We start from the raw sequence: 25,433 nt of genomic DNA, 5'->3' as shown, positions 1-25,433 counted from the left end.
CCTACAGCATATAGTTACTATTGTATGTAGAGTTATGGAGAAGGCCTACCTAGAATGGTTACCTACATGGTTCTACCTAGAACCCTCTACGAAGGGTTCTGTCTAGAATATTCAATGAAGGGTTCCACTGAGAACCATTTTAACATCTAAAGGTTCTTCCTAGAATCCTCTATGAACGGTTCGACTAGCCTTATTAGCCTTTAAAATGTCATTCTTTATGACAATACATTGCATGTATCATAAGGCCTAGTTATACCCTAACACATTGGTGTTAGGAATCTCCTGGTTTACAGGCCACATCAGTTTTGTAGTTTTGTAGAAACAAACATTATGGAACAGCAGGGACTGTGAAGAGACACACACAAAGGTACAGACATACTCATACATTGTAATATTGTTGTATGGTGGTATTATACATTTTGTATTGTAGATATGTAGTGGTGTGATAATGTTATATGATACTGTTTAATCTTTTGTTTTATATGTAATGTAAGTGCTTTAATGTGTTTGGACCCCAGGAAGAGTAGGTGCTGCCTTGGCAACAGCTAATGGGGATTCCTAATAAATAATTATACAAAATCAGGCCTGCAAGTCACATTGTGCTGGGTTGCAAAGCGATGTGTGATTCCTTTTGGAATCCAGCTAAAGTTAGGATATCCAACAAGTGGAATTGTTAACCATCTGGATCCTGACTTCAGTCAGAATGACTGCCAGGGTAGGGAAGCTATAATACTGAGACTAACTCAATCATCTAAACTGGAACAACCATCTCAGTAATGGGTGCAATAAATCCAATTACTATCAGATTGGATTAGTTTAGATGGTATGTATCTTTGTGTAGCATAAAATGAATCAACCAATCAATGTGCATGCAAAAACACATTTATTACAGTAAAACAAACCATTCTGAAATCCCCCTGTAATAAAGCATGCTGCCTTTCAAAGAATCATCAAAGAACCCTTAATTCCAAAAACAGTTCTTAGAATGTTAAAAGTTCTAGGTAGAACCCTTTGACTTACAAAGAACCCATCTTTTGATCAAAACAGCTATTGGCAGAACTCTATCCCTCCTTCAAGAACCCTTTTTTCTACGAGTGTAGTATATGCAGTCCTTTAATACACGAATGCCAAATCCAATGTTGTGTGAAAATATTATGGAACTTATTTCAACAAAACCAGCTATTAATGAATGACAACCATCTCCAGCAGATAGCAATTTCATAAGTATAGAATAAGAGTAATTCGAGTACAGAAGCTGCGTGTGAACTCATTACCCCAGTTGGGAATACAATGGCAACACTGACATTGCTCTCTGGAGAATGAAAGGCAAATTTGAGCCCCAGACTGCGGTAAAGTTTGCCCCATGTGCATCCAAAACAACCTGAAAAAGATGAGAAAGAAATCCAGCACTACCTGCACGGACATGGTCAATTTCACAAGCTCATGCAGCTAAGACTAATGCCCTTGTAAGCCCCCCCCCCCCCCCATTCGCATCTCGTCCACCGCCGTCATCCGATCTGCGGGGTTATTTGCTTTTTATCAGACGGAACAAATGCCAATGGAAATGAATTGGCCGTCCTCAGACAAGACAGGAAGTCTAACCATCTGGGTTTTACCTTTCCTGGCTTTCTATGGGAAGGCTCCTCTCCAGAGCAGAACAGAGGTTAGAGCACTGATAATGGGAGAAAGTAGTCTCCCTGTAGTACAGTTACATCTCACACGTCCCCTTGCTTTGGTATTTAGGCCTGCTCTGGCCCAGGTATCAAAGGAGTCCTCTGTCTGCTCTCACTAAAAGGATTTCTCTCTTTAAGTGTAAAAGGATAATTAGCTATTTCTCTCTCTCTCACATTATGGATCCCCTGATCAGGCCGATGGGAGCTGTCTTTTCAAGGCAAACATTGGCCTGGAAAGCCTTTGAAAGCTGGTAAGGTCAGATTTACATGTGCATAGGGAGGAGGAAGCCTATGAGTGCAATGGACTACTAGGGTTCCATCCCAAGCACTGAAAGGACTGGGACCCAACTTCACTTTTAATTAAGGATCGTCATACAGTAAGAAAATAAGAAGACTACAGTACTGTATATCAATGACAGTGGCAGTAACCCCTCTTAGGGAAAGTTCATGAGATTGTAAACACATTATACGGAACTCAATGACCTTCACTATTTTTGATATATTGTTTATTAAACAACATACAAATCCTTGAGTATGAACCTTATACACTGGGCTCTAGTAAGGTCTTACCTCACAAAAGAAGTGGGGGGAAAGAAATTACGATATTCTTGATATTAATTACAAACCACAATATTATTTTTCAAGACAACATATTGATTTACTTAACTTTTACAATAAAAATCTGTTTTGAAGACAATGTGATGACAGAAGACAAGAGCACAACACTCTCGGGTCTCCAGTGTCCTCTCAAATACTATTGAATAAGATCGTTCGGTGCCAACTTTAGAAATTGCCTATAAAAATTCAGCCGCAATTTTCAGAGCTCTCCATCACCATGAAAAATTAGACCCTTCGACCAGCACATACCAGACAGGATTTATTCAACTGGGGATGGTATTGAATATCTAAAGTGTCACACATAGGCCTAGAATTAACCTGAATCACGATGCATTGTCTTTATTGTGATGGGGAATAATCTTTGGACTCTATAATCTGTGGACTCACCAACTCTAATGAGCAGTATCGAGATTTACCTGTCTTTTGGGTTGTGCTGAGGGACATGTTCAACACCCATTTATGAAGGTAACACCTATAACATATGATATCTCCAGACTAGTTAATAATTTCTATCTATATAGATTATCTAAAAAGTACTCATGTCCCCTTTATGGTACAAACAGAGAACACTTTGTTTTTGGTAAATTGTGTTGCACAACAGCACTGGATTTACAGTACCAGTCAAAGTTTGTACACACCTACTCATTCAAGAGTTTTTCATTACTTGTACTATTTTTTACATTGTAGAATAATAGTGAAGACATCAAAACTATGAAATAACACACATGGAATCATATAGTAATCAAAAAAGTGTTAAACAAATCTAAATATATGTCATATTTGAGATTCTTCAAAGTAGCCAACCTTTGCCTTGATGATAGCTTTGCACACTCTTGGAATTCTCTTAACCAGCTTCATGAGGTAGTCACTTGGAATGTGTTTCAATTAACAGGTGTGCCTTGTTAAAAGTTAATTTTCCTTCTAAACATTTTTCAGCCAATCAGTTGTGTTAAGGTAGAGGATAGCCCTATTTGGTAAAAGACCTAGTCCATATCATAGCAAGAACAGCTCAAATAAGCAAAGACAAATGACAGTCCATCATTACTTTAAGACATGTAGGTCAGTTGATCCAGAAAATTTCAAGAACTTTGAAAGTTACTTCAAGTGCAGTCGCAAAAACCATCAAGCACTATGATGAAACGGACTCTCTTGAGGACCCGCCACAGGAAAGGAAGACCTAGAGTTACCTCTGATGCAGAGGATACGTTCATTAGAGTTAACTGCACCTCAGAAATTGCAACTCAAATAAATGCTGATAAATAAATAGAGTTCAAGTAACAGGCACATCTCAACATCAACTGTTCAGAGGAGACTGCGTGAATTGCTGCAAAGAAACCACTACTAAAGGACACCAATAAGATGAAGAGACTTGCTTGGGCCAAGAAACACGAGCAATGGACATTAGACCGGTGGAAATATGTCTTTCGGTCTTGATGGTCCAAATTGTACATTTTTGGTTACAACCGTTGTGTCTTTATGAGATGCAGAGTAGGCGAATGGATGATCTCCACATGTGTGGTTACCACCGTGAAGCATGGAGGAGGAGGTGTGGGAATGCTTTGCTGGTGACACTGTCTGTGATTTATTTAGAATTCAAGGCACATTTAACCAGCATTCTGCAGCGATACTCCATCCCATCTGGTTTGCGCTTAGTGAGACTATCATTTGTTTTTCAACAGGACAATGACCCAACACACCTCCAGGCTGTGTAAGGGCTATTTGACCAAGAAAGAGAGTGATGTTCAGTGAACAATGATTGGATGATGTGTACTTGCCTGATATCTGAAGACTTGCATTAGCTTTATGAGTGAATACTTTGCTTGGCAAGCTAACACAGTCTTGTGGGAACATTTTGTTCACTGCCAAAAATTACAGTGTGGGGCTTGTTGTGATGTTGCTTTGTCCCTGGCTCTATTCTGACATGCTTGGATACTACTAGCCTACTTGTCAATCAGGGTTTCCCAAACTCGGTTCTAAACAACGTTTAGTTGTTTTGCCCTAGGACTACACAGCTGATTCAATTAACTCATTTTCAAGCTTTGAATTATTTGAATCAGCTGTGCAGTGCTAGGGCCAAAAACGTTCATCCATGGGGGGCCCCAGGATCGTGTTTGGGAAACCCGGAATAGTGCCCATCAAATGAAATGCAGACAAGCGCCACCCCGAGGAGTGGAAGTCTTGAGGAACTGCCTTCCTTTATCGCAAACTGGTTGCCTGAGTTCGGTGTCGCTATATTTTCATTCCGAAGCTCTGAGAGGTAATATACTGTATATTTTAATCTAGTTTACCCCCGTTTAATTGACCCTTTTTGCGTAGGAAAAACCTGAATGTTTAGATTGTAGTGTAGCCTTCAACACTTGTTCTGTCGCGCGCATGTTATCATCTCGTGGAATGAATGCTGTACCATAGCTTGCTAACTACTGGGAGTTTTTCCCCGGACACGGCTTGCTGGTGAGCGGCTAATGTTAGCAAGCTATTATAGCTAACTATCTCTTATGGTTGTGTGGCAAGGCGTAAACCAAGGCACCGAGATAGAAATAAGACACTGTACTCACGTAAGAATATTGAAGTAGCTAATACACACACTAGCTTTAACATGAATAAAATCTCAATGTGGACATTTTTTTTTTACCATTCTGAACCACCGGTTTAAGCTAGCCTCCTCGATTATCTAGCTAGGAAAACACCATGCTTGTGGCCTGATGACCGTGTGATAATCAATTAAATTTGCTTTTCGTAACAAGTATAACTACCAATGTTGATGGGGCTAGTGATAGCTTTTAAATGAGTTTGAACCTTTTTACATATTTTTTTAATGTAAAACTAGATACTACTGGAACTAGCAAAGCGTTAGTGAATATCCAGTTAACTGTTAGTTAGCTAGATATTTAACGTTAGCTAGCCGGTTAGATGAATATATCAACAGCTAGCTAGCTAACGTTAGCTATAATTCTAGCCAAGATTAGTTGGAAAGCTATCTTTATGGGTCTATTGAATTACCTTTTTTTAATGTGTGTTGTATCTTGTACAGGTGTTTGACCAACTCGTCTAGATAGTTGGGTTTACATTTTGACAGCTGACATTCTGAAGTTGAGTGTGAAGCTAAAGAGGACAACTTGTCTTCCAACAAAATATCTAACTAGCCAGCTACCTAGCTAATTTGTGCAATGTATCTCGTCTGACTTATATTCAATTCAAATAATACAACTTGTTTCTATCTAGAAGCAATTACATCATATGATTAACAGCTCATCAATTCCTTGAATGATCACAAGCCTGACTCAAGCTCTGGCTATGTGTAGCCTATTACAGGGTAGCTGACTAAACTCAAATCCATGGTGAAAGAAGTTTCTGATGGAGTTTAGTCAGCTAATTACAGGGGAATTCTAACAAGGTAGCTAGTTATCTTTTGCATTGTTTCCTTTCTGTGTTCAATTAGGTCCAGCACTATACAGACAGTAACTTCTGATAGGGAAATACGGGAGTGGAACCAGAGTTCACAAAAATAGTAGGTAATATGTTGGTATGACTCATGTAGCCACATTTTTAAAATGTCTGTATCCCAGACCCCATCACGTTTTTGGGCCATGTATCTATCACATCTTGGTTTGCAATGGTTGCTCCTCCACCTACCATTCAAGGTGAATCCATGTTACCTGGGCATCTATATTTATCAGGTGCAATATAGGCTAGGTGTACTCTCAGGGATCATGTCTCCCATGATCATTAGGCTAATGCCCCTCTGCCCTTGTTATTGTTGAAAGCCTGATCAAGATATCTTTGCATAGTTTTTTAAACATTTTTACGTAGAATGTCTCTGGTATTTTAGATTCGACTCCCTATCTTTATATTTTCTACTTTTTTATCTAAGGGGAACAAAGATCTGCCTTAAGTGCTGGCACAGGCCTTGTGACTGGCTCTAACTTTGAGAGAAGCATGTGATCTGAAGTTAGTTTAGCTATGGTACTGTTTAACAAAACAGCTCACTTTAAGGTAGTGTGTTGGGGAAGGGGTCCTTGGATTCTCTGGAACGGTATTCTAATCAAAAGGTTATGCTGCAAAACACAATAGCGGTTCTTTCTGTTCACCTCTTACAATGCACAAGTGTCTGTTACATTGTTATTATGCGCGTTGGCTTTGGTGTTTTGGTTTGAGTGGAATGTGTCTAGTTTCAAGTTTTGGTATGTGAAGCCATCGTGATACTATGTGCCATTGTCATGTTGTGAGGCAATATGGGTTTGTGAGCTTTGAGTGTTTCCCTTTGTTGCAGTAACAACAGGTTAAATGACAATGGAACAATTCTGAATAATATATTGTTTTTAAAGATCTAGCCTAACCTACGTTTCCTTAAATTATTTCTGTAGCATACTACTACTGACTTTTGTTATCGTCGTGTTAATCAATTATGTTTGTGATGCTTCATCTTTAGCTTGTATAGGCCTACAGGGTGAAATAAGGGTCAACAACATTCACTGAAGGAAAGGACAGAAGGGTCTGTTCTTTAGTGGTGGGGGAATCTGTGTAGTTGAATATTGCAATATTATTTGAAGAGATTATAAATATATTTATTTCTGGGTTGCACTAGTCTGCTGTACCTATGTCAACTCCTTTGTAAATAATGAATGAACTTGTTTTCAGAACTTTTATTTGCATGACTGATCAAGAAAATGTTATTTCTCTGCAGCTGACAGGCCTATAGTGAGCAGTATGCTTTGGAAAATTGAATCGCGACACTGAATCACAATGCATATGGTAACGGCACCTAAGTGTCCTGATAATATTGTATTGTGAGGTCCCTGACAATTCCCAATCCTACAGTTCTTATAGTGTGCTGAAGGTATTATACCATTAGGTCTGCTGCACAGAATTCATTCTTCACACAGGACAGGAGGGCTGTCTCGTGTTTTTGTGAAGTTAGCCAGTGATACTCCCCTCCCGTGCTGTTGCTGTTTTTAAAATTGCAATGGCACACAGTTACCATATACCTTTTACAGACAGACTTTACCGTATGTTATCTGAAAAATAAAAAAATAAACAATTTAGCGCTCAATTCATACAGTCCCGTTTGTACCACATTGCTTAGATAAGCCTTTTATCTTCTGTGCACATGCTGGCAACTAGGAGTGAGAGTAGACGTTGGTCCATGTGGGTGGAAGTCCACTGTATGTATGTATGTATATATACATATCTCATCACAAATAATTATTAAATGGTTATGGGCAGGTCCTAAGAAACAAAACTAATCTATTTTCCAAATAATAGAATGGCATATTTTGAGTTTAATTATGTTACTGGTCTGTGCAGTCTATATGCTACGTGGCTGTGCCATGCACAGGAACTCAGTAGTTATTTTGTTCATTAAACAGACAAGACACACTTAGGCTACCCTTATCATAGTCAATACATATTTTATAGTAGGCTAAGAATAATATGAAATATAACAGAATTAAATATAAAGGACGTTTTTCCCACACAACTTGCGTCATGGCAATGTGTGGAGCCATTGTCATAAAACCAAAAAGAAGGCAAGCCCATACTTTATTGATCCAGGTTTAATATTTTTCTTACCAGCTCTCTGCTTTGTTAGGGAGCAGGCGTAGGGTCTTACATTGAGTAACTTCATGATACATTGAAAATATAGATTGATATTATTTTCTAAAGCATGTGTTCATATTTCACAACCTATGCATGCTTTTGTATGGGGCCAGATACCTGCCAAAAGGTTGAACGTACGTATCGTTAGGACTGTAAGAAAATCCTTGCGTGAAACATGACTGTGAAATTTAATCTGTGAACATACAAACACCATGTTACGATTACAGACAAAATATTTAGTCTTGTTGAAATTCTAACATACAATAGTACCTTTCAGAGTTTTGGCAGTTTCATCTCCCCAACAAAATAAACATACACCAAATGGCCTGTGAGGAGTACTACCCCGAACATGTGTAACACTGTGTGTGTGTCAGCAAAAAAATAAATGTCCTCTCACTGTCAACTGCGTTTATTTTCAGCAAACTTAACATGTGTAAATATTTGAATGAACATAAGATTCAACAACTGAGACATAAAGTGAACAAGTTCCACAGACATGTGACTAACAGAAATGGAATAATGTGTCCCTGAACAAAGGGGGGTGGGGGTCAAAAGTAACAATCAGTAACTAGTGTGGCCACCAGCTGCATTAAGTACTGCAGTGCATCTCCTCCTCATGGACTGCACCAGATCTTGCTGTGAGATGTTACCCCACTCTTCCACCAAGGCACATGCAAGTTCCCGGACATTTCTGGGGTAATGGCCCTAGCCCGAACCCTCCGATCCAACAGGTCCCAGACGTACTCAATGGGATTGAGATCCGGGCTCTTTGCTGGCCATGGCAGAACACTGACATTCCTGTCTTGCAGGAAATCACGCAGAGAACGAGCAGTATGGCTGGTGGCATTGTCATGTTGGAGGGTCATGTCAGGATGAGCCTGCAGGAAGGGTCCCACATGAGGGAGGAGGATGTCTCCCCTGTAACGCACAGCTTTGAGATTGCCTGCAATGATAACAGGCTCAGTCCGATGATGCTGTGACACACCGCCCCAGACCATGACAGACCCTCCACCTCCAAATCGATCCCGCTCCAGAATACAGGCCTCGGTGTAACCCATATTCCTTCGACGATAAATGCGAATCCGACCATCACCCCTGGTGAGACAAAACCGCGACTCGTTAGTGAAGAGAACTTTTTGCCAGTCCGTCTGGTCCAGCGACGGTGGGTTTGTGCCCGTAGGCGATGTTGCTGTCTGGTGAGGATCTGCCTTACAACAGGCCTACAAGCCCTCAGTCCAGCCTCTCAGCCTGTAGCGAACAGTCGGAGCACTGATGGAGGGATTGTGTATTCCTGGTGTAACTCGTGCAGTTGTTGTTGTTGTTGCCATCCTGTCCCTGTCCTGCAGGTGTGATGTTCAGATGTACCGATCCTGTGCACGTGTTGTTACACGTGGTCTGCCACTGCGAGGACGATCAGCTGTCTGTCCTGTCTCCCTGTAGTGCTGTCTCAGGCGTCTCACAGTACGGACATTGCAATTTATTGCCCTGGCCACATCTGCAGTCCTCATGCCTCCTTGCTGCATGCTTAAGGCAAGTTCATGCAGATGAGCAGGGATCTTTGGCATCTTTCTTTTGGTGTTTTTCAGAGTCAGTAGAAAGGCCTCTTCAGTGTCCTAAGTTTTCAGAACTGTGACTTTAATTGCCTACCGTCTGTAAGCTGTTAGTGTCTTAACGACTGTTCCACAGGTGCATGTTCAATAATTGTTTATGGTTCTGTGAAGTTATTTGGATTTTTACGAATCATCTTTGAAAGACAGGGTCCTGAAAAAGGGACGTTTCTTTTTTTGCTGAGTTATTTTATATATATATAATATGGAAACTGGAATGAGTTATCCTGCATGTTTTAAAGTTAAGTCTCAATTACTCAGTTGAGTTGACTTCACAATAAGGTGGCTACTGTCATGGATTTGTTTGCCTGCCCAAGTCTAGATAGCATTAGCTGTGTTATGCCTACAACAGTGAAGTTTGAGTCCGCTAGGTGTACCTCTACAGCATGGCCATATCTCTGGGTGACGTGAACATTGTCATTCATGCACCTTATCAAAATATGAGTAATTTAATATTGCACCCTCCCATTCTCTGGGCTCTGTCTGCAATCACAACCAGTAGTATCTACCAGGAATAATTAAACAGAATAGTAGATGTTTGGTGAATCTATGAAATATGTATGACCACTGGAGTCTTTGCAACTCAATATTTTGATTATTTATTTAATCTCTCATTCTTGCCAATGCATATTCTGTAGGAAGGGTTAATATGAATTTGAAATAATTTGACATGATTTATATGAATTGGTCATGAACATATGTACTGTGAAATGAACAATGTAGAGGTTAAATGTAGGTTAAGTCTGTTATAAGCTTATTCCCACTCTTTACAATATCTCTGTTGCAGTGGTCTTAGGTAGTCTCCGTGTAGGATATTCTCTCCATCGCGACACTGCTGCCTAGTTGAAGAGCTTGTGATCTCCATGCAGCGCCTTGGGAAAAGCACACCTCGGCCTCAGAGGCCCTTCTGGAGGAATGAAACCATTCATTATACCCCACTGTAGGTCTATTTGCCTACTAGCCAAATTAAGTGGAGGGCATGCATGATGCGTGCAACATATTTTAACATTTCAATTAATCCTTCATTCAGTTCAGTCATTATGTCATCCATTGTCATTTGTCTGAGTTGCAATAGGAACTACATCAAAGAGAATATAACTCTTATCCATATGTTTATTGAAATCCATGTGTGTATTCAAAATTAGGCTAAAGAACTTGAGAATTTAGATAACTTACAAAAAAACATGTATTTCAACTTGTAGGCATTGTAATTTAGGAACATTTTGGGTACTGTTTTGTGTAATAATTGTAGTACTCTATTTGTGTTTAAAAAGAAACCCTAGCTCACACGCCTCTAAATACATTTTCAACAAAGTTGTTGAAGCACGTGCAGTGGCTGATGGGGAAAACAGATCTGGCCATAAGAATAGTCTATAGATAGTCTTGACCATTTGGGACCCCTTGGTTATTTCAATCAGGACAGGTTATAGCGCAAGACGATCAATATTTTGTTTTCTCATTGATTTATATGGCTATAGCCTCTGTGGGATGGGGTTGTGCAATGCAAATGGCTATAACAAGCCTACATACGGAATGGAATTCACTAATACAACAGTCAAAATGCCTAATATAAGACCAATAAGTCTGTGCTCCCAAATACTGGAAAAAGTGTGATTCATTACTCACCACAGTAGCCCCATGCGGCTATGAAAATAAATTATGAAATTATATAGCCATTTAAATAACACAACAGCATGGCATATTTAGATAGTGGAATAGGCCTAACCTAAATCATAATTACTTTCTATTTTGCAGCCCAGGCAGTTATTCTAAATGAGGCTTGTTTGTGTCTTTATCATTCTCACACAAGTAATTTGCAGAAGGCCCAAGCCTATACTACTTCATTTACTGGTATAATGTCCTTATTGAATGCAGTTCTAAAACAGACTTTTATTTTGGAGATGAACTCGGAAGCTGCAAAGCAACTCTAACATCTGGGTTAGAGTTGCTTGTTTGACAAGCTGACTTCGGTTCATGTCCTTTGCAGATGCCACGTTACTAACAAGTTTGTATAAAACAGATCTAACCGTTAAGTAGGTTTTGAAGGTGTAACTGTTCATTCATAGTCGTAACACGGTTGGTACGTTTACACAGCTAGTTTAACGTTTCTTGATTCCCGCGTGGCTTTTCTCATGGTCCAAATGATACCTGCCAAAAAGGTTGAACGTGCGTATTTGGTTCCATACTTTTGGAGTTGCCTATATGCAAAATAATGGGCTCCATTATTGCGTGCTGAATGTTTCGGATCAGTGGTAGATGAGGAAATTACTAGATTATCTGCCCAGCCAGAGAATTAACCAAATAAACAGATGGAGATTCAGTGAAACAACAAAATCACATTAAGACGAGTCACAGGCTTTTTGGTTGTGAATAGGCCTAGGCTACTGAGCGACTACGAGTGAAGAGTAAAATAATCCCCTTGTTAAACTACATAACATGCTGACAAAATGTCAGTCCTAATAAATGAGCCAACTAGACAAGGTCAAATTAAAAATAATTTTTTAACCCCCTTTTCTCCCCAATTTCATGGTATCCAATTGGTAGTTACAGACCTGTCCCATCACTGCAACTCCCGTAGTACTCGGGAGAGGCGAAGGTCGAGAGCTGTGCGTCCCCCGAAACAACCCAGCCAAGCCGCACTGTTTCTTGACACAACTCCCGCTTAACCGGAAGCCAGCTGCACCAAAGTGTTGGAGGAAACACCGTACTCCTGGCGACTGAGTCAGCGTGCGTTACGCTCGGCCCGCCACAGGAGTCGCAAGTGCGCGATGGTACAGGAACATCCCTGCCGACCAAACCCTCGCGTAACCTGGACGGCACTGGGCCAATTGTGCGCCGCCCCATGGGTCTCCTGGCCGCGGCAGGCTGCGACAGAGCCTGGACTCGAACTATGTCCTCTAGTGGCACAGCTACTTAGACCACTTCGCCACTCTGGTGACCCCATTCAGGTCAATTTAACTAACATTTCCAGAGCCTAGTTGTAAACTAACCAATATGTTGATTCAGTGAGAAGGAAAATTTGACCTTTTTTATTGATTTTTATCAAGACCCCACACTTCTCTCAAAGCAGAGCCAAACGGTGCTGAAATAGTTGACCACACGTGGGTAGGCTAGTGTTTTTAAATGTTCTATAACAATTGGATGAGTAAGCAACAAGTTGATGCCTTCATTGCACTGGTCTACTTTATTCCAATATTTTAGTAATTTGGTTATTATTTATTCCCACAGTAATTTGTTATGCATTTGTCCAGTTGTGGTTAAGAACATTGTGCATGTGGTGGGCTATGTGAAGAGATGGGTGAAGTGACATGGCTCGCAAAGTTTAAAACTGCCAGGAGGATAGTAGTAACGGGTGCTGCTTAGCAACCATCAAGGGCTTAAGAAAGTAGTGCTGCCAATGCACCACGTGAATTTTTTCGCATAGGTTGGTAGCCGGAAATAAAAGTAGAGGATTGGCGCTGGCAATACCTTTTCATATATAAAGAAAATTTGGTGAAATGCTAAAGTTGGTGGAAAAACATCTTGAAAAACATCTTGAATTAACCAAACTTATTTGGCCTTTTTACATTTACCTTTTTACATTTAGCTAGAGGCCATGTTTTTCCCTGTTCATTGATTCAGTAGCAGAAATCCAATTTGCACCAAATGAATGAAGTTATCCTGCTAAATAAATAAAAAATCAGCGCCCACATGATGACCATTTGGAATGGATAGGCTAAGATTCTACGATGGGCCGTGATGACAAAAACACCCGTTTCATATAGCTCAACCTATAGTTGATAAAGGTGTCTGGACTCAAATTAGGCCATAGGATTCAAAATACAGCGACGTGTCTGATGCCATCAACATCACAAACAACGAGAAAGTAGTAGTCAAAATACTCAAGGTACTGGCTCTGGACTTCTCTTTCACTCCATTGAACAGTTACTGAGACCAGTGTTTCTTTCAAATGGGATGGCAGGAAGCCTAGTGGTTAGAGCATTGGACTAGTAACCGAAAGGTTGCAAGAATCCTCGAGCTGACAAGGTAAAGATCTGTCATTCTGCCCCTGAACAAGGCAGTTCCTAGGCCGTCATTGAAAACAATAATTTGTTCTTAACTGACTTGCCTAGTTAAATAAAGGTAAAATTAAAAATGCACAGTGGCTTCACAGCTCCGGTCCATCCGTGTGTGTGTTTCTCTCTCTGTTTAATGCATTTCTATGGTCTTCTTCTCTGCCTTGACCCACAGGTCCTGAGGCATCCTTTGCGTCCACCTGAACATGTCTGGCCCGGTCACCAGTCGATCCCGGGTTTACCCCGACGTGAACACACAGAGACCCCGGGAGTACTGGGACTACGAGTCACACGTTGTGGAGTGGGGGTGAGCTGAGCTAGCCATCAAGCCATGTGATTGTCCACGGCAGCACCACACCCTTACCCATTTCAGTGTCCGACATACTGACGTACTACTCACATCCTCTCTTCCTTCTGGCTTTCTCATGCAATGGGTTTTAGGAGAAAGGAGAAAGGACGTGAGGAGTATGCAATTTAGATTCTCCCTATGAGTTTTATCTATGGCGTGCTCCCCTATCTGGGCCATGTTCAGCAGAGCACAGCACAACAGTGTGGAAATGGAGCGTTCACATAGAAATATATGAAATAGAGCAAACATGCCTTATGTAGAGTAAGGACTCGCATCGGCTCTATTCATCACATTCCACCTACAACATGGCCCTGGTGCGTTGCAACTCTAATTAAGAACTTGGAATGTGCCAGCTTTATCATCCCGTATCAGTGTTAACTCTGTTGGGGAAATCGTGGGCTTATCCGTCTTAACATTGTTGTGAATATTACTCATTGTTTTTTTTCTCTGTCTGACCCCCAGGAATCAAGATGACTACCAGCTGGTGCGAAAGCTCGGCCGAGGCAAATACAGCGAAGTGTTTGAAGCCATCAACATCACAAACAACGAGAAAGTAGTAGTCAAAATACTCAAGGTACTGGCTCTGGACTTCTATTTCACTCCGTTGAACAGTTACTGAGACCAGTGTTTCTTTCAAATATATATATATATATATATAAAGAGCAAATAAAAATAAATGTCCTTTTTTCAGGGCCGTGTCTTTCAAAGATCAATTGTAAAAATCCAAATAACTCCACAGATCTTCACTGTAAAGGGTTTAAACACCGTTTCCCATGCCTGTTCAATGAACCATAAACAATTAGTTAACATGCACCTGTGGAACAGTCGTTAAGACACTAACAGCTTACAGACGGTAGGCAATTAAAGTCACAGTTCTGAAAACTTAGGACACTGAAGAGGCTCTCACTGAAGAGACTCTGAAAAACACCAAAAGAAAGATGCCAAGGGTCCTTGCTCATCTGCGTGAACGTGCCTTAGGCATGCAGCAAGGAGGCATGAGGACTGCAGATGTGGCCAGGGCAATAAATTGCAATGTCTGTACTGTGAGACTGTAAGACAGCACTACAGGGAGACAGGACATACAGCTGATCATCCTCACAGTGGCAGACCACGTGTAACACCGGCACAGGATCGGTACATCTGAACATCACACCTGTGGGACAGGTACAGGATGGCAACAACAACTGCTTGAGTTACACTAGGAATGCACAATCCATCCATCAGTGCTCAGACTGTCTGCAATAGGCTGAGAAAGGCTGGACTGAGGGCTTGTATGCCTATAGGCCTCGACAACTTCACCTATGGGCACAAACCCACCGTCGCTGGACCAGACAGGACTGGCAAAAAGTGCACTTCGCTAACGAGTGTCTCACCGGGGGTGATGGTCGGATTCGCATTTATCGGCGAAGGAATGAGTGTTACACCGAGGCCTGTACTCTGGAGCGGGATCGATTTGGAGGTGGAGGGTCATAGTCTGGGGCGTTGTGTCACAGCATCATCGGACTGAGCTTGTTATCATTGCAGGCAATCTCAAAGCTGTGTGTTACAGGGGAGACATCCTCCTCCCTCATGTGGGACCCTTCCTGCAGGCTCATCCTGACATGACCCTCCAGCATGACAATGCCACCAGCCATACTGCTTGTTCTGTGTGTGATTTCCTGCAAGACAGGAATGTCAGTGTTCTGCCATGGCCAGCGAATAATCTGGATCTCAAGGTGAGGGCTAGGGCCCCCCCCCCCCACAGAAATGTCTGGGAACTTGCAGGTGCCTTGTTGGAAGAGTGTTGTAACATCTCACAGCAAGAACTGTCAAATCTGGTGCAGTCCATGAGGAGGAGATGCACTCCAGTACTTAATGCAGCTGGTGGCCACATCAGATACTGACGGTTACTTTTGTCCCCCCCTCATTTCTGTGGAACTTGTTCAGTTTGTCTGTTGTTGAATCTTATGTTCATACAAATATTTACGCATGTTAAATTTGCTGAAAATGAACGCAGTTGACAGTGAGAGGATGTTTATTTTTTTGCTGAGTTTCTTTTCGTGTTATTTAGACAGTTGGAAACAGTAGGAGACAGGCAAGCGGGAATAACCGTAGGAACGGTGGAGACTGGTATTGAACCCCGGTCTCCAGTTGAGCGAGACATTGTTACCACTAGACTACGGGCTCTGCACCTCAGACCCAAAGTTCCTCACGCTGTGGATGGGCTTTAGTAAGGGCCTGGCAGCTAGCCTTTTGTTTATCATTTGGCCTATAGACTGTACAATGGGCTCCCGAGTGGCGCAGCAGCCTATTGCACTGCATATGTGCTAGAGGTGTCACTACAGACCCTGGTTCGATTCCAGGCTGTATCACAGCCGGCCGTGATTGGGAGTCCCATAGGGCGGCACATAATTGGCCCAGCATCGTTAGGTTTTGGCCCGGGGTAGGCCGTCGTAAATAAGAATTTGTTCTTAACTGACTTACCCAATTAAATACAAATAAAGTACATGTTCTGGGTAAGGCTTTCTAGATACTGCTCACAGCATGGTATTTCTCAGAAGCACTGTCCAACTTTATTTTCCTTCCAATCTCCTGCATGTTCTTCTCTTGTGCCTAACAGCCAGTAAAGAAGAAGAAAATCAAGCGAGAAATCAAGATTCTAGAAAACCTGCGAGGTGGACCAAACATCATCACACTTCTAGACATCGTCAAAGATCCAGTGGTCAGTTTCTCCACCTACTAATAATGCATGCCGTCGTGCTGCCCGGTACATATCATATGACATTTTGGGCACCACTCTCGCTGAAAATCCAGCAGACTCTGGTATGCATCCGCTTTGTAATGATTTTACTCAACATATTTGGTCTGTGTTTATGAACATTTCAAAAATACATTTTGTCTTATGATTGCAGTCCCGGACTCCAGCCCTGGTTTTTGAACATGTTAACAACACAGACTTCAAGGTAAGTAGCATCACTCATTTGTTTCCATTCAGAATGGAGGCCTTCGCTTGAACTGTGTGTCATTCTAGTGAACTGTTTTTTTTCTTTTCTTGTAGCAATTATATCAAACGCTATCAGACTACGACATACGGTTCTACATGTACGAGATCTTAAAGGTAAGACCTAATTATGGGGGGTAGACAGCGAACGGCTGTCCATTTAAAAGTGTGTCTATATATACACTACCGTTCAAAAGTTTGGTCACTTAGGAATGTCCTTATTTTTGAAAGAGAAGTAAAAAAAAAAATTGTCAATTTAAAATGTATCAGAAATACAGTGTAGACATTGTTCATGTTGTAAATGACTAATGCAGCTGGTAATGGCTGACTTTGTATGCCTATGTAGATATTCCATTAAGAGGCCCATTATCAGCAACCATCACTCCTGTGTTCCAGTGGCACGTTGTGTTAGCTAATCCAAGTTTATCATTAGAAAACGCTTTTGCAATTATGTTAGCAAAGCTGAAAACTGTTGTACTGATTAAAGAAGCAATATAACTGGCCTTCTTTTGACTAGTTTAGTATCTGGAGCATTAGCATTTGTGGGTTCAATTACAGGCTCAAAATGACCTTTCACTCTCGTCAGTCACTCGTCAGTCTATTCTTGTTCTGAGAAATGAAGGCTATTCCATGTGAGAAATTGCCAAGAAACTGAAGATCTCGTACAACACTGTGTACTACTCCCTTGCCAGAACAGCGCAAACTGTCACTAACCAGAATAGAAAGAGTGGGAGGCCCCGATGCACAACTGAGCAAGAGGAGCCGCACATTAGAATGTCTAATTTGAGAAACAGACGCCTCACAAGTCCTCAACTAGCAGCTTCATTAAATAGTATGTGTAAAACACCAGTTTCAATGTCAACATCGAAGAGGTGACTCTGGGATGCTGGCCTTCTAGGCAGAGTTGCAATGAAAAAGCCATATCTCAGACTGGCCAATAAAAAGAGAAGATTTAGATGGGCAAAATAACACAGACACTGGACAGAGGAACTCTGCCTAGAAGGCCAGCATCCCGGAGTCGCCTCTTCACTGTTGACGTTTAGACGGGTGTTTTGTGGGTACTATTTAATGAAGCTGCCAGTTGAGGACTTGAGGCGTCTGTTTCTCAAACTAGACACTAATTATTTTAATGGACAAAAAAATGTGCTTTTCTTTCAAAAACAAGGACATTTCTATAGTTCTACAGCAAGTAACTGCATGTGTTTCACGATCAGTTAAAATCAATTGATCATGTCATTTCAGATACGTCAGGGTAGCCTCACGATACATCTCAATATTGGCCACCAATATTGGATTTGAGATTTGGCAAAACTGTGGCACTGTGTTGTGACACAACTGCACATTTTAGTGGCCTTATATTGTCCCCAGCACAAGGTGGCCCTGTGTAATGATCATGCCGTTTAATCAGCTTCCGGTCAGGTGGATGGATTATCTTGGCAAAGGAGAAATGCTCACTAACAGGGATGTAAACGACACCTGCCACTTACATTAAATGTCACAAGCATATTATCCACCTGGTACTGGACTGTTATGTTGAGTCATGCTGCATCAATAACATTATGGCCTGACATCGGTAGGAATAGGCCAGTACCTTGCATTCACCTCTGAGATTAGCCTACATTCTGATGCACGGTTCCTGTACTGTATTTAGGACATGTTATAGAGCTTTAGGGAGGACTAGGGTGGGGAGCATCTAGTCAGTCTCTCTCCCATGGGGGAGGGGATTTACCCTAGCTGCTACAGTGTTAATTTTGGCAGCTGTGTTAGATTGTTTTAGTCTTGGTCATGTTTTAGCAATGTTATCCTTCATTAGTTTTTAGTTCGACTAAAACGCTGGACAATTTGTCTAGTTTTAGTCACAGTGCATTTTGTTCCCATTTAAATAATTAATATTTGCCCTTAATGTTCATCATTGGCATAATCAGATAGCCTTGTCCAACTAGGCCTACTGTCCACTCTTATACCTTAACTGGCAACATTGATATTGTGGCAGATTGTAACCAATGCCAGCCATAATAACCATACAGGCTATAAAGCCTTGGCTACAGGCTAAACAATTTACATAACTGTTTGAGGGGGGTAAATAACTGTGATTTCATTAAGGTGTAGAATCTGAGCTTTCCAACAATGCTAAAAGTATTACTGTACTCTTAAAATAAGGCAAATAGCATTTTGTTTTTCCAATTGGATAAAGGGAACCACAACTCTCATTTGCAGACCTCGAGAGTGGCAAAACAGATGAATAACGGCGTATGTGGCAAAATAGATCTTCTCATGTGATCAGAACAAAAATTGCCTATACGAAAGCAAAGATAATCAAAGACATTGTTTCTAATTGAGGGAAGTTGCAATTGAAGTGCCCTGGCTTTGTGGCAGTTCAAGAGGCGTGTGATTGAATGACCTCCCTGGAACTGTGTGTGGAAGAGCCTGCTTTTCTCAAGCAGCCCGCGCAACTGAAAAGTTATCAGCCATTGAGAGGATTGCATTAAATATTCTGAGAAGCCATGCATGCTTATGATTGGACAAAACGGTTGAAAAGGAGATTTGTGGCGTTTTCGTGAACTAAAATGAAAAGTAATTTAGTAAATCGTTTTTTCCCCAGGGCGTCTTGTTATAGTGATTTGTTTTTGTCAGGAAAAATAGGTAGTTGACAAGTGTATTTCGTTGTAGTTCTGCCGCTGCTGAGGGAATCTCTTTACTGTGGCAAGCAGAAACTCTGAGCAGGCGAGGAAGAGGCAACCCATATGTAGGAGACGTGTTAAAAGCATGAGGATTTATGAGTGGACAGGCCTGACACATTGTGCCTTTCTGTACTCGCAGCCCAACCCCTGCTCAGCTAGGACTATTTCTACCACAGTTGCTCCTCACGCTGGTGCTACAGGAAAACTACTATGCCTGAGACTTCATCAATTTATTATGTAGCCTGTATGGATGGATGAAAACCTGCTGGTTTATATTTATTTTAATCAAAATTAAGCATATACCAAATATGACTGAGGACAATGGGAAGATACTGTACTTTTGTCTTCATCTTTTTCTCTATAAATGGCTGGTGGTGGATTACAGTACAATGGTCTGTCACAGGGTTCATCAGGGTTTTCTGCTCTATGGCAGCTCTGTCTCAGTGGTAGCAGCCTTGTTGATACGTGCTGCCAAGCTAAGGTGTGCTAAGCTGGATCACGGAAAGCTCTCCCCAGCCCACAAGCATGGTAAAGCATCTGCTCCTGTTCTTATCCCACAGACTTGGCCTTCTCGCATATCTGATGCTCTCTCCCTGGCCTCACTGATGCTGGTGAAACATCAGCTAAAGTAGCTGTCAGAGATCCGGAATTAAGGATAGGAATCCCTATCCATGGTTGTTAGCCTATAGATTAGTAGTGATCTCAGATCATGGGACAAAAACCTGCAGCTCCCCGGGAGAAGGGTTTATGAGGATCAGTGGCCTATAGTGTCATCTGTGCTTTTCAATATGATTATTGTATTTAAAACGGAGTTATTAAATCCGTTTAAGTGCTGTGTAGGGCTATATGCTGACAGTGAGAAAGCAAATTAATAATTACACCATCACCACCGATGATACTGAAGTTGGCCAAGTATTTTCCATTATGTTTACATCAGTAGGACTTAATGCAGCCATAAAGATGACTGACAAGGCCACTGTCCCTGCTTAATTGGCTGGAATACGTGAGAGAGACCTGTTATTCACCTGAATGCCGTGGCATTTTTTTCCCGTTACACAACTTTCTGCCTCTGTCCTAGTTCACCTGAGCCAGTTCCCAGCTGTTTCTGCTTTCATCTCTCCTCTCTGTTCCCACCCACAGGCCCTGGACTACTGTCACAGTATGGGCATCATGCACCGAGACGTCAAGCCACACAACGTCATGATTGACCACGAACACAGAAAGGTACTGGCCTATTTCTCCCTTTTCCCTCCCTTCTTTCCCCGATTGGCTAACTTACTCCACCAAAGACCAACGCATGGGTGGAGTATTGCCCCACAGTGTGCAACTTGTTTAGTTGGTTCACAAAGCACCCGGTCTCATCTGTGATTGGTCCAATTGTGACATACAAGGCATTTAGCCAATTTGTTGATCAAGGCACTTAACCCTAATTTGCTCCAGAGGTGCCGTACTACTTTCCCTGACCCTGTAAAACAACCCATCACTGCACCTATCCGGTGTGTGAGACAATACACCTTTTTTTACCTTTTCATTCAGTTGGTAGAATATTTCATGTCACCTCCTGAGGTAAGACACATTTCAGAGATAGTCTTTGGTTTATTTTTGTAATATATAATTTTTATTTAAGGTTTTGTCCTCCATTGCGACTTGAAAGTGTAGACATCTGATACTGTATACACAATTAACCATTCATGTATTCCACCCACATGCATATCTGTTAAGTTTCGAACAAATGTCCTGAGTGTTGGTTTGATCTTTATTTGACTATAAAGTCCTGGCTGTTTGGTTCTAGTGATGTAGCTGTTGATTGGTTGTTTCTAGCTTCGCCTTATAGACTGGGGTTTGGCAGAGTTCTACCACCCTGCTCAGGAGTACAACGTACGAGTGGCGTCCCGATACTTCAAGGGTCCAGAGCTGCTAGTCGACTACCAGGTCAGGCAGTTCTCTGGCTTTTTAGAACATTTATCCCGGTGCTGTTGACTGTGCCCTGATGCCGTTCCCTGTTGACTGTGCCCCTATATAGATGTACGACTACAGTTTAGACATGTGGAGCTTGGGCTGCATGCTGGCCAGTATGATCTTCAGGAAGGAGCCTTTCTTCCACGGACACGACAACTACGACCAGGTGAGAGCTCAGCCACCATGTCAAATCAACCAAATTATATATCAATCAATTACATTGTATCTGTATAGTGCTTTTAACTAAAGTGTCAGTGTTTAAATAGTAACCTGGCCTTAACCCCCAAAGAGATGCACACACATGTCCAATGTTAATGTGTGTACTGCTTTATCCTAACCCCTCTATATATCTATTGATGTTCAGACAGCAGGTGCTGCCCCCCAGTGTTTAATGCATGTCAGTCTCGTTTGTTTTGCAGCTTGTACGAATCGCAAAAGTCCTGGGCACAGAAGATCTTTATGACTACATCGATAAATACAACATCGAGCTAGACCCACGGTTCAACGACATTCTGGGCAGGTAGGTTGATCTCAAATCTCGATGTTGTGTTAGTGTTGCGTCTATCGGTCTATCTGTCAGTTTGAGCAAGGCGAGGCATAGAATCACATGAGTAGTTATGTGGGATGGAAGGTGATTTGTCGATCAGCGATTCAGCACATACCCAACTGCAACACACTAACACTTACCGTGTGACCACTTGCTCTGTCGAGTGGTGGGAGAGGTTTGAGGAGAGGCTGTGTCCATGTTGTATTGTTGCTGATCGTTTAGTCTCTTTTTGTTACCCAGACATTCCCGTAAACGGTGGGAGAGGTTTGTGCACAGTGAGAATCAGCACCTGGTGAGCACCGAGGCTCTGGACTTCCTGGACAAGCTGCTGCGCTACGACCACCACGCCCGCCTCACAGCCCGGGAGGCCATGGACCAGCCCTACTTCTGTGAGCTGCACCTCATTATCCATCTCTCTCACACACACTCACCGTGGACCAGCCCTACTTCTGTGAGCTGCACCTCATTATCCATCTCTCTCACACACACTCACCATGGACCAGCCCTACTTCTGTGAGCTGCACCTCATTATCCGTCTCTCTCACACCCACTCACCTTGGACCAGCCCTACTTCTGTGAGCTTTAATGTTACCTCCCTGTTATCCATAGTTTCCATGTCAGTTTTTCCAGTCTACACTGGAATATACTGGACTGTCATGCATCTCTGCACGCCATTTGTGTATTCAATGATGTGCTATGTTTGCTTGTGTGATTGTAATTGAGTTTCTCTCTGTCAGACCCCATTGTGAAAGACCAGGCGAGGATGGGCTCTACATCAGGGCTGTCGACTGGTTCTACCCCAGTCAGCTCCTCCAGTATGATGACAGGTAAGAAACACAGGGTCTGATGATATGTCTGCAAAGGAGGATGGTTATTTGGTTATTGATCAAAAACAGAATCAGTTCTTGTGTGATAATTTGCTAATGGAGGAAGTCCTCAGCCACTTCCTCTGCGGTTTTCATCTTCTGTCTGCTACTGCACGGTTTTCGTCTTCATCTTTTAATTTCTCTTCTCCAGGCATCACCTCCATGTCCTCGTCGCAGCCCCTGGCTAATGTGGCGGGCTCTCCTGTGATCTCCTCCCCCAGTGCTCTGGCCACTCAGGTCCCAGTCGCTGCCGGGGCCCAGCCCTGAACGGTGCCCTCAGCCTGGGGCCTGGGATGGACCCTCTGTCTGGCCTGGCCTACCCAGCCAACCACCATTTTTATGTTGAGTATAACAGAGACAAAGGAAAAGATATTAGGTTTTCTTTTTCATACAATAATTCTATATTGAGATCCGGGGGAGAGAGAAGAGAACAAACATTACCTGCGTCTGTCTGGATAAAAACCGTAGCTGCGTTCTTTCATGATGACGGTGTCTAGAAATGCAACTACGTAGAAAGTAAGCAAAATGGACAATAAAAATGATTTTATATGTCCCTAAAGTACATGTTTGTTTTCTATGGGTCGGAGGTTGTTGATTTTCTAGTTCTTTTTTTCACATCAAATGACTCATGGGCTGCTTGTAACACTTAGTTAATTACGTTTTCTGTTGGTCATATTTTCGTCATTGAATTTCTCTCAATAGAACGGCACCCCTGATTTAGTTATTTCAGTGTCGTCCCTAATGTTTTTATCACGAGGCAGTGTCACAATGATTATGCTTGTTATTTGGTTGTGGCTATTTCAGGCTCATTGAACTAACTTTTTGTACTTGAGTTACGCTGACATATGACTGTGTTTATAAAATGTATTCAATAAGCCCATGTTGTTTTTACTACATCCAGTGCTCAGTGTGTAGTTCCTAGTAGTTTAAGAGACTTCACTGACCTGTTTTGTTCACTTGTTTTGAAGCTGAGACCATGGAGAAAGTCCAGTTGGCTTGATTAGAGGCTTACTTTTTCTCTAAATCTGCTTGCTGAGTTTGTTACCTTACAGAAAACTCAGGCAAGGAGAGCACCCAGAATGAATGTTTTTTTTTTTTGTTTTGTACAATTGAATAATTAAACAACCATGTAAGTAGATACTTCAATGAAACCAGGAATGGAATCTCTAACTCTGTAGCTAAAAGGGGTATTCTGAGATTCAATTTGGTTTAATAGATTCAGAACCAGGTGAGTCAGGGCTCTATTAAATCTGTTAATGTGATTATGCAACCTTCCTGAGATTACAAATATCGTCTCAATCGGAAATTACCTTAATTTATATTGTTAACACTTCAGCGATCCACGTTGAATAAAGCCCTTACTGTAAACAATGGCCGCAGTTCAGTATCTGTCAGGTAGGACTAAGAATGTGCTTTGTGTGCCCTACTGAACATTAGAGGTGGACACCTGTAGATTTGTTAATGTCAAGTGGAAAAGACCCAGCCCTCATGCAATGCAGTCTCCCTAACAGTGGGTACATTCAACGGCAGTACATCTTATCTATTAGATTGAGTACTGCTGACCGGGTTTTCCCTGCTGTGAGTGAGTCACAAGGAGGATCGTGTTACAAAGTCAGTCTTCTGGTTAATTTGATACAGGCAACCTTTACTGGAGCAGAGCACCCAACCAAGATCTCATGGAGTCCTGGGTCAGTACTGGGTCCACGGGTAGCTGTGACCTAATTACCTATATAGTGTTCTACAATTGACCATGGCCTATAGGGGGGATCAAGTTGGCATTTGGGACACAGCCTGGCAATCTAAATCCAAAGTAGTCTTCCCATGCTAGACCAGAGGCTCCCTACTATCTGGGGAAGGTTAGGAAGGGAAAAACAGCACAGGAACCATGGGGGTGACATGGAGGGCTGAAATGTGTGAGCCCCTACACAGACAAGTGTTTTGGGGGGGACTTGTGTGTTGACCTCGTAGTAGACTTTTATGGGGGTTGACCTGAGGTAACGGCCTTTCAAGAGCTCTGTTTATACCTGGTGTTAACGTCTCATCTATCCACGTTCAAATTGCCCACATTTTTGAGCAAAATAACTAATGAATTTCCACTAAATAGCGTAGCCACAATCAATTGGCCATTGTAAAAATTCTAACACCTTAAGAGGGTTAGGCATAAGTTTACCAGTGTGAATAAAAATCTAATTTTAAGAAACTGTAGAAATAGGCTGGATTTGACTTTGTGGCTGTGGTAACTAGTGACAAATTGATTGATTGGGTGAAAGGTCTGTGGGAGCAGTTTACAGGATGTCACCTGTGGAACTAGAGGCGCAAAAAAACTTGAACCTTTACTCCACACACTCATACAAAGCTCGCCCTCCATTTTGGAGAATCTGACCATAATTCTATCCTCCTGATTCCTGCTTACAATCAAACAGGAAATACCAGTGACGCACTCAATAGGGAAGTGGTCTGATGACTCGGATGCTACATACTGGACCGTTTCGCTAGCACAGAC

At 42.0% G+C, this 25,433-nt stretch overlaps 1 protein-coding gene across 2 annotated transcripts; it reads left to right on the top strand.

Annotated features, from left to right (window-relative positions):
* The first annotated feature begins 4,442 nt into the window (after positions 1–4,442).
* LOC139392146 (casein kinase II subunit alpha) lies at positions 4,443–24,298 on the top strand. 2 transcript variants are annotated; one of them, XM_071139878.1, is made up of 13 exons: positions 4,443–4,548; positions 13,724–13,855; positions 14,360–14,471; positions 16,497–16,598; positions 16,789–16,839; positions 16,935–16,994; positions 20,699–20,782; positions 21,380–21,490; positions 21,582–21,683; positions 21,937–22,037; positions 22,305–22,453; positions 22,802–22,891; positions 23,082–24,298. In XM_071139878.1, the coding sequence occupies exons 2-13, from the start codon at positions 13,755–13,757 to the stop codon at positions 23,195–23,197; spliced, it is 1,179 nt and encodes a 392-aa protein (XP_070995979.1). In that variant the 5' UTR covers positions 4,443–4,548; positions 13,724–13,754; the 3' UTR covers positions 23,198–24,298. The 2 variants fall into 2 exon arrangements, with proteins under 2 accessions (XP_070995979.1, XP_070995980.1); XM_071139879.1 differs by having other exon boundaries at positions 4,490–4,742; positions 23,082–23,805.
* The last annotated feature ends 1,135 nt before the right edge of the window (positions 24,299–25,433 follow it).

Source organism: Oncorhynchus clarkii, chromosome 32, assembly GCF_045791955.1.
Source record: "Oncorhynchus clarkii lewisi isolate Uvic-CL-2024 chromosome 32, UVic_Ocla_1.0, whole genome shotgun sequence".
Taxonomy (NCBI): domain Eukaryota; kingdom Metazoa; phylum Chordata; class Actinopteri; order Salmoniformes; family Salmonidae; genus Oncorhynchus; species Oncorhynchus clarkii.
This window is presented reverse-complemented; position numbering and strand designations above follow the sequence as displayed.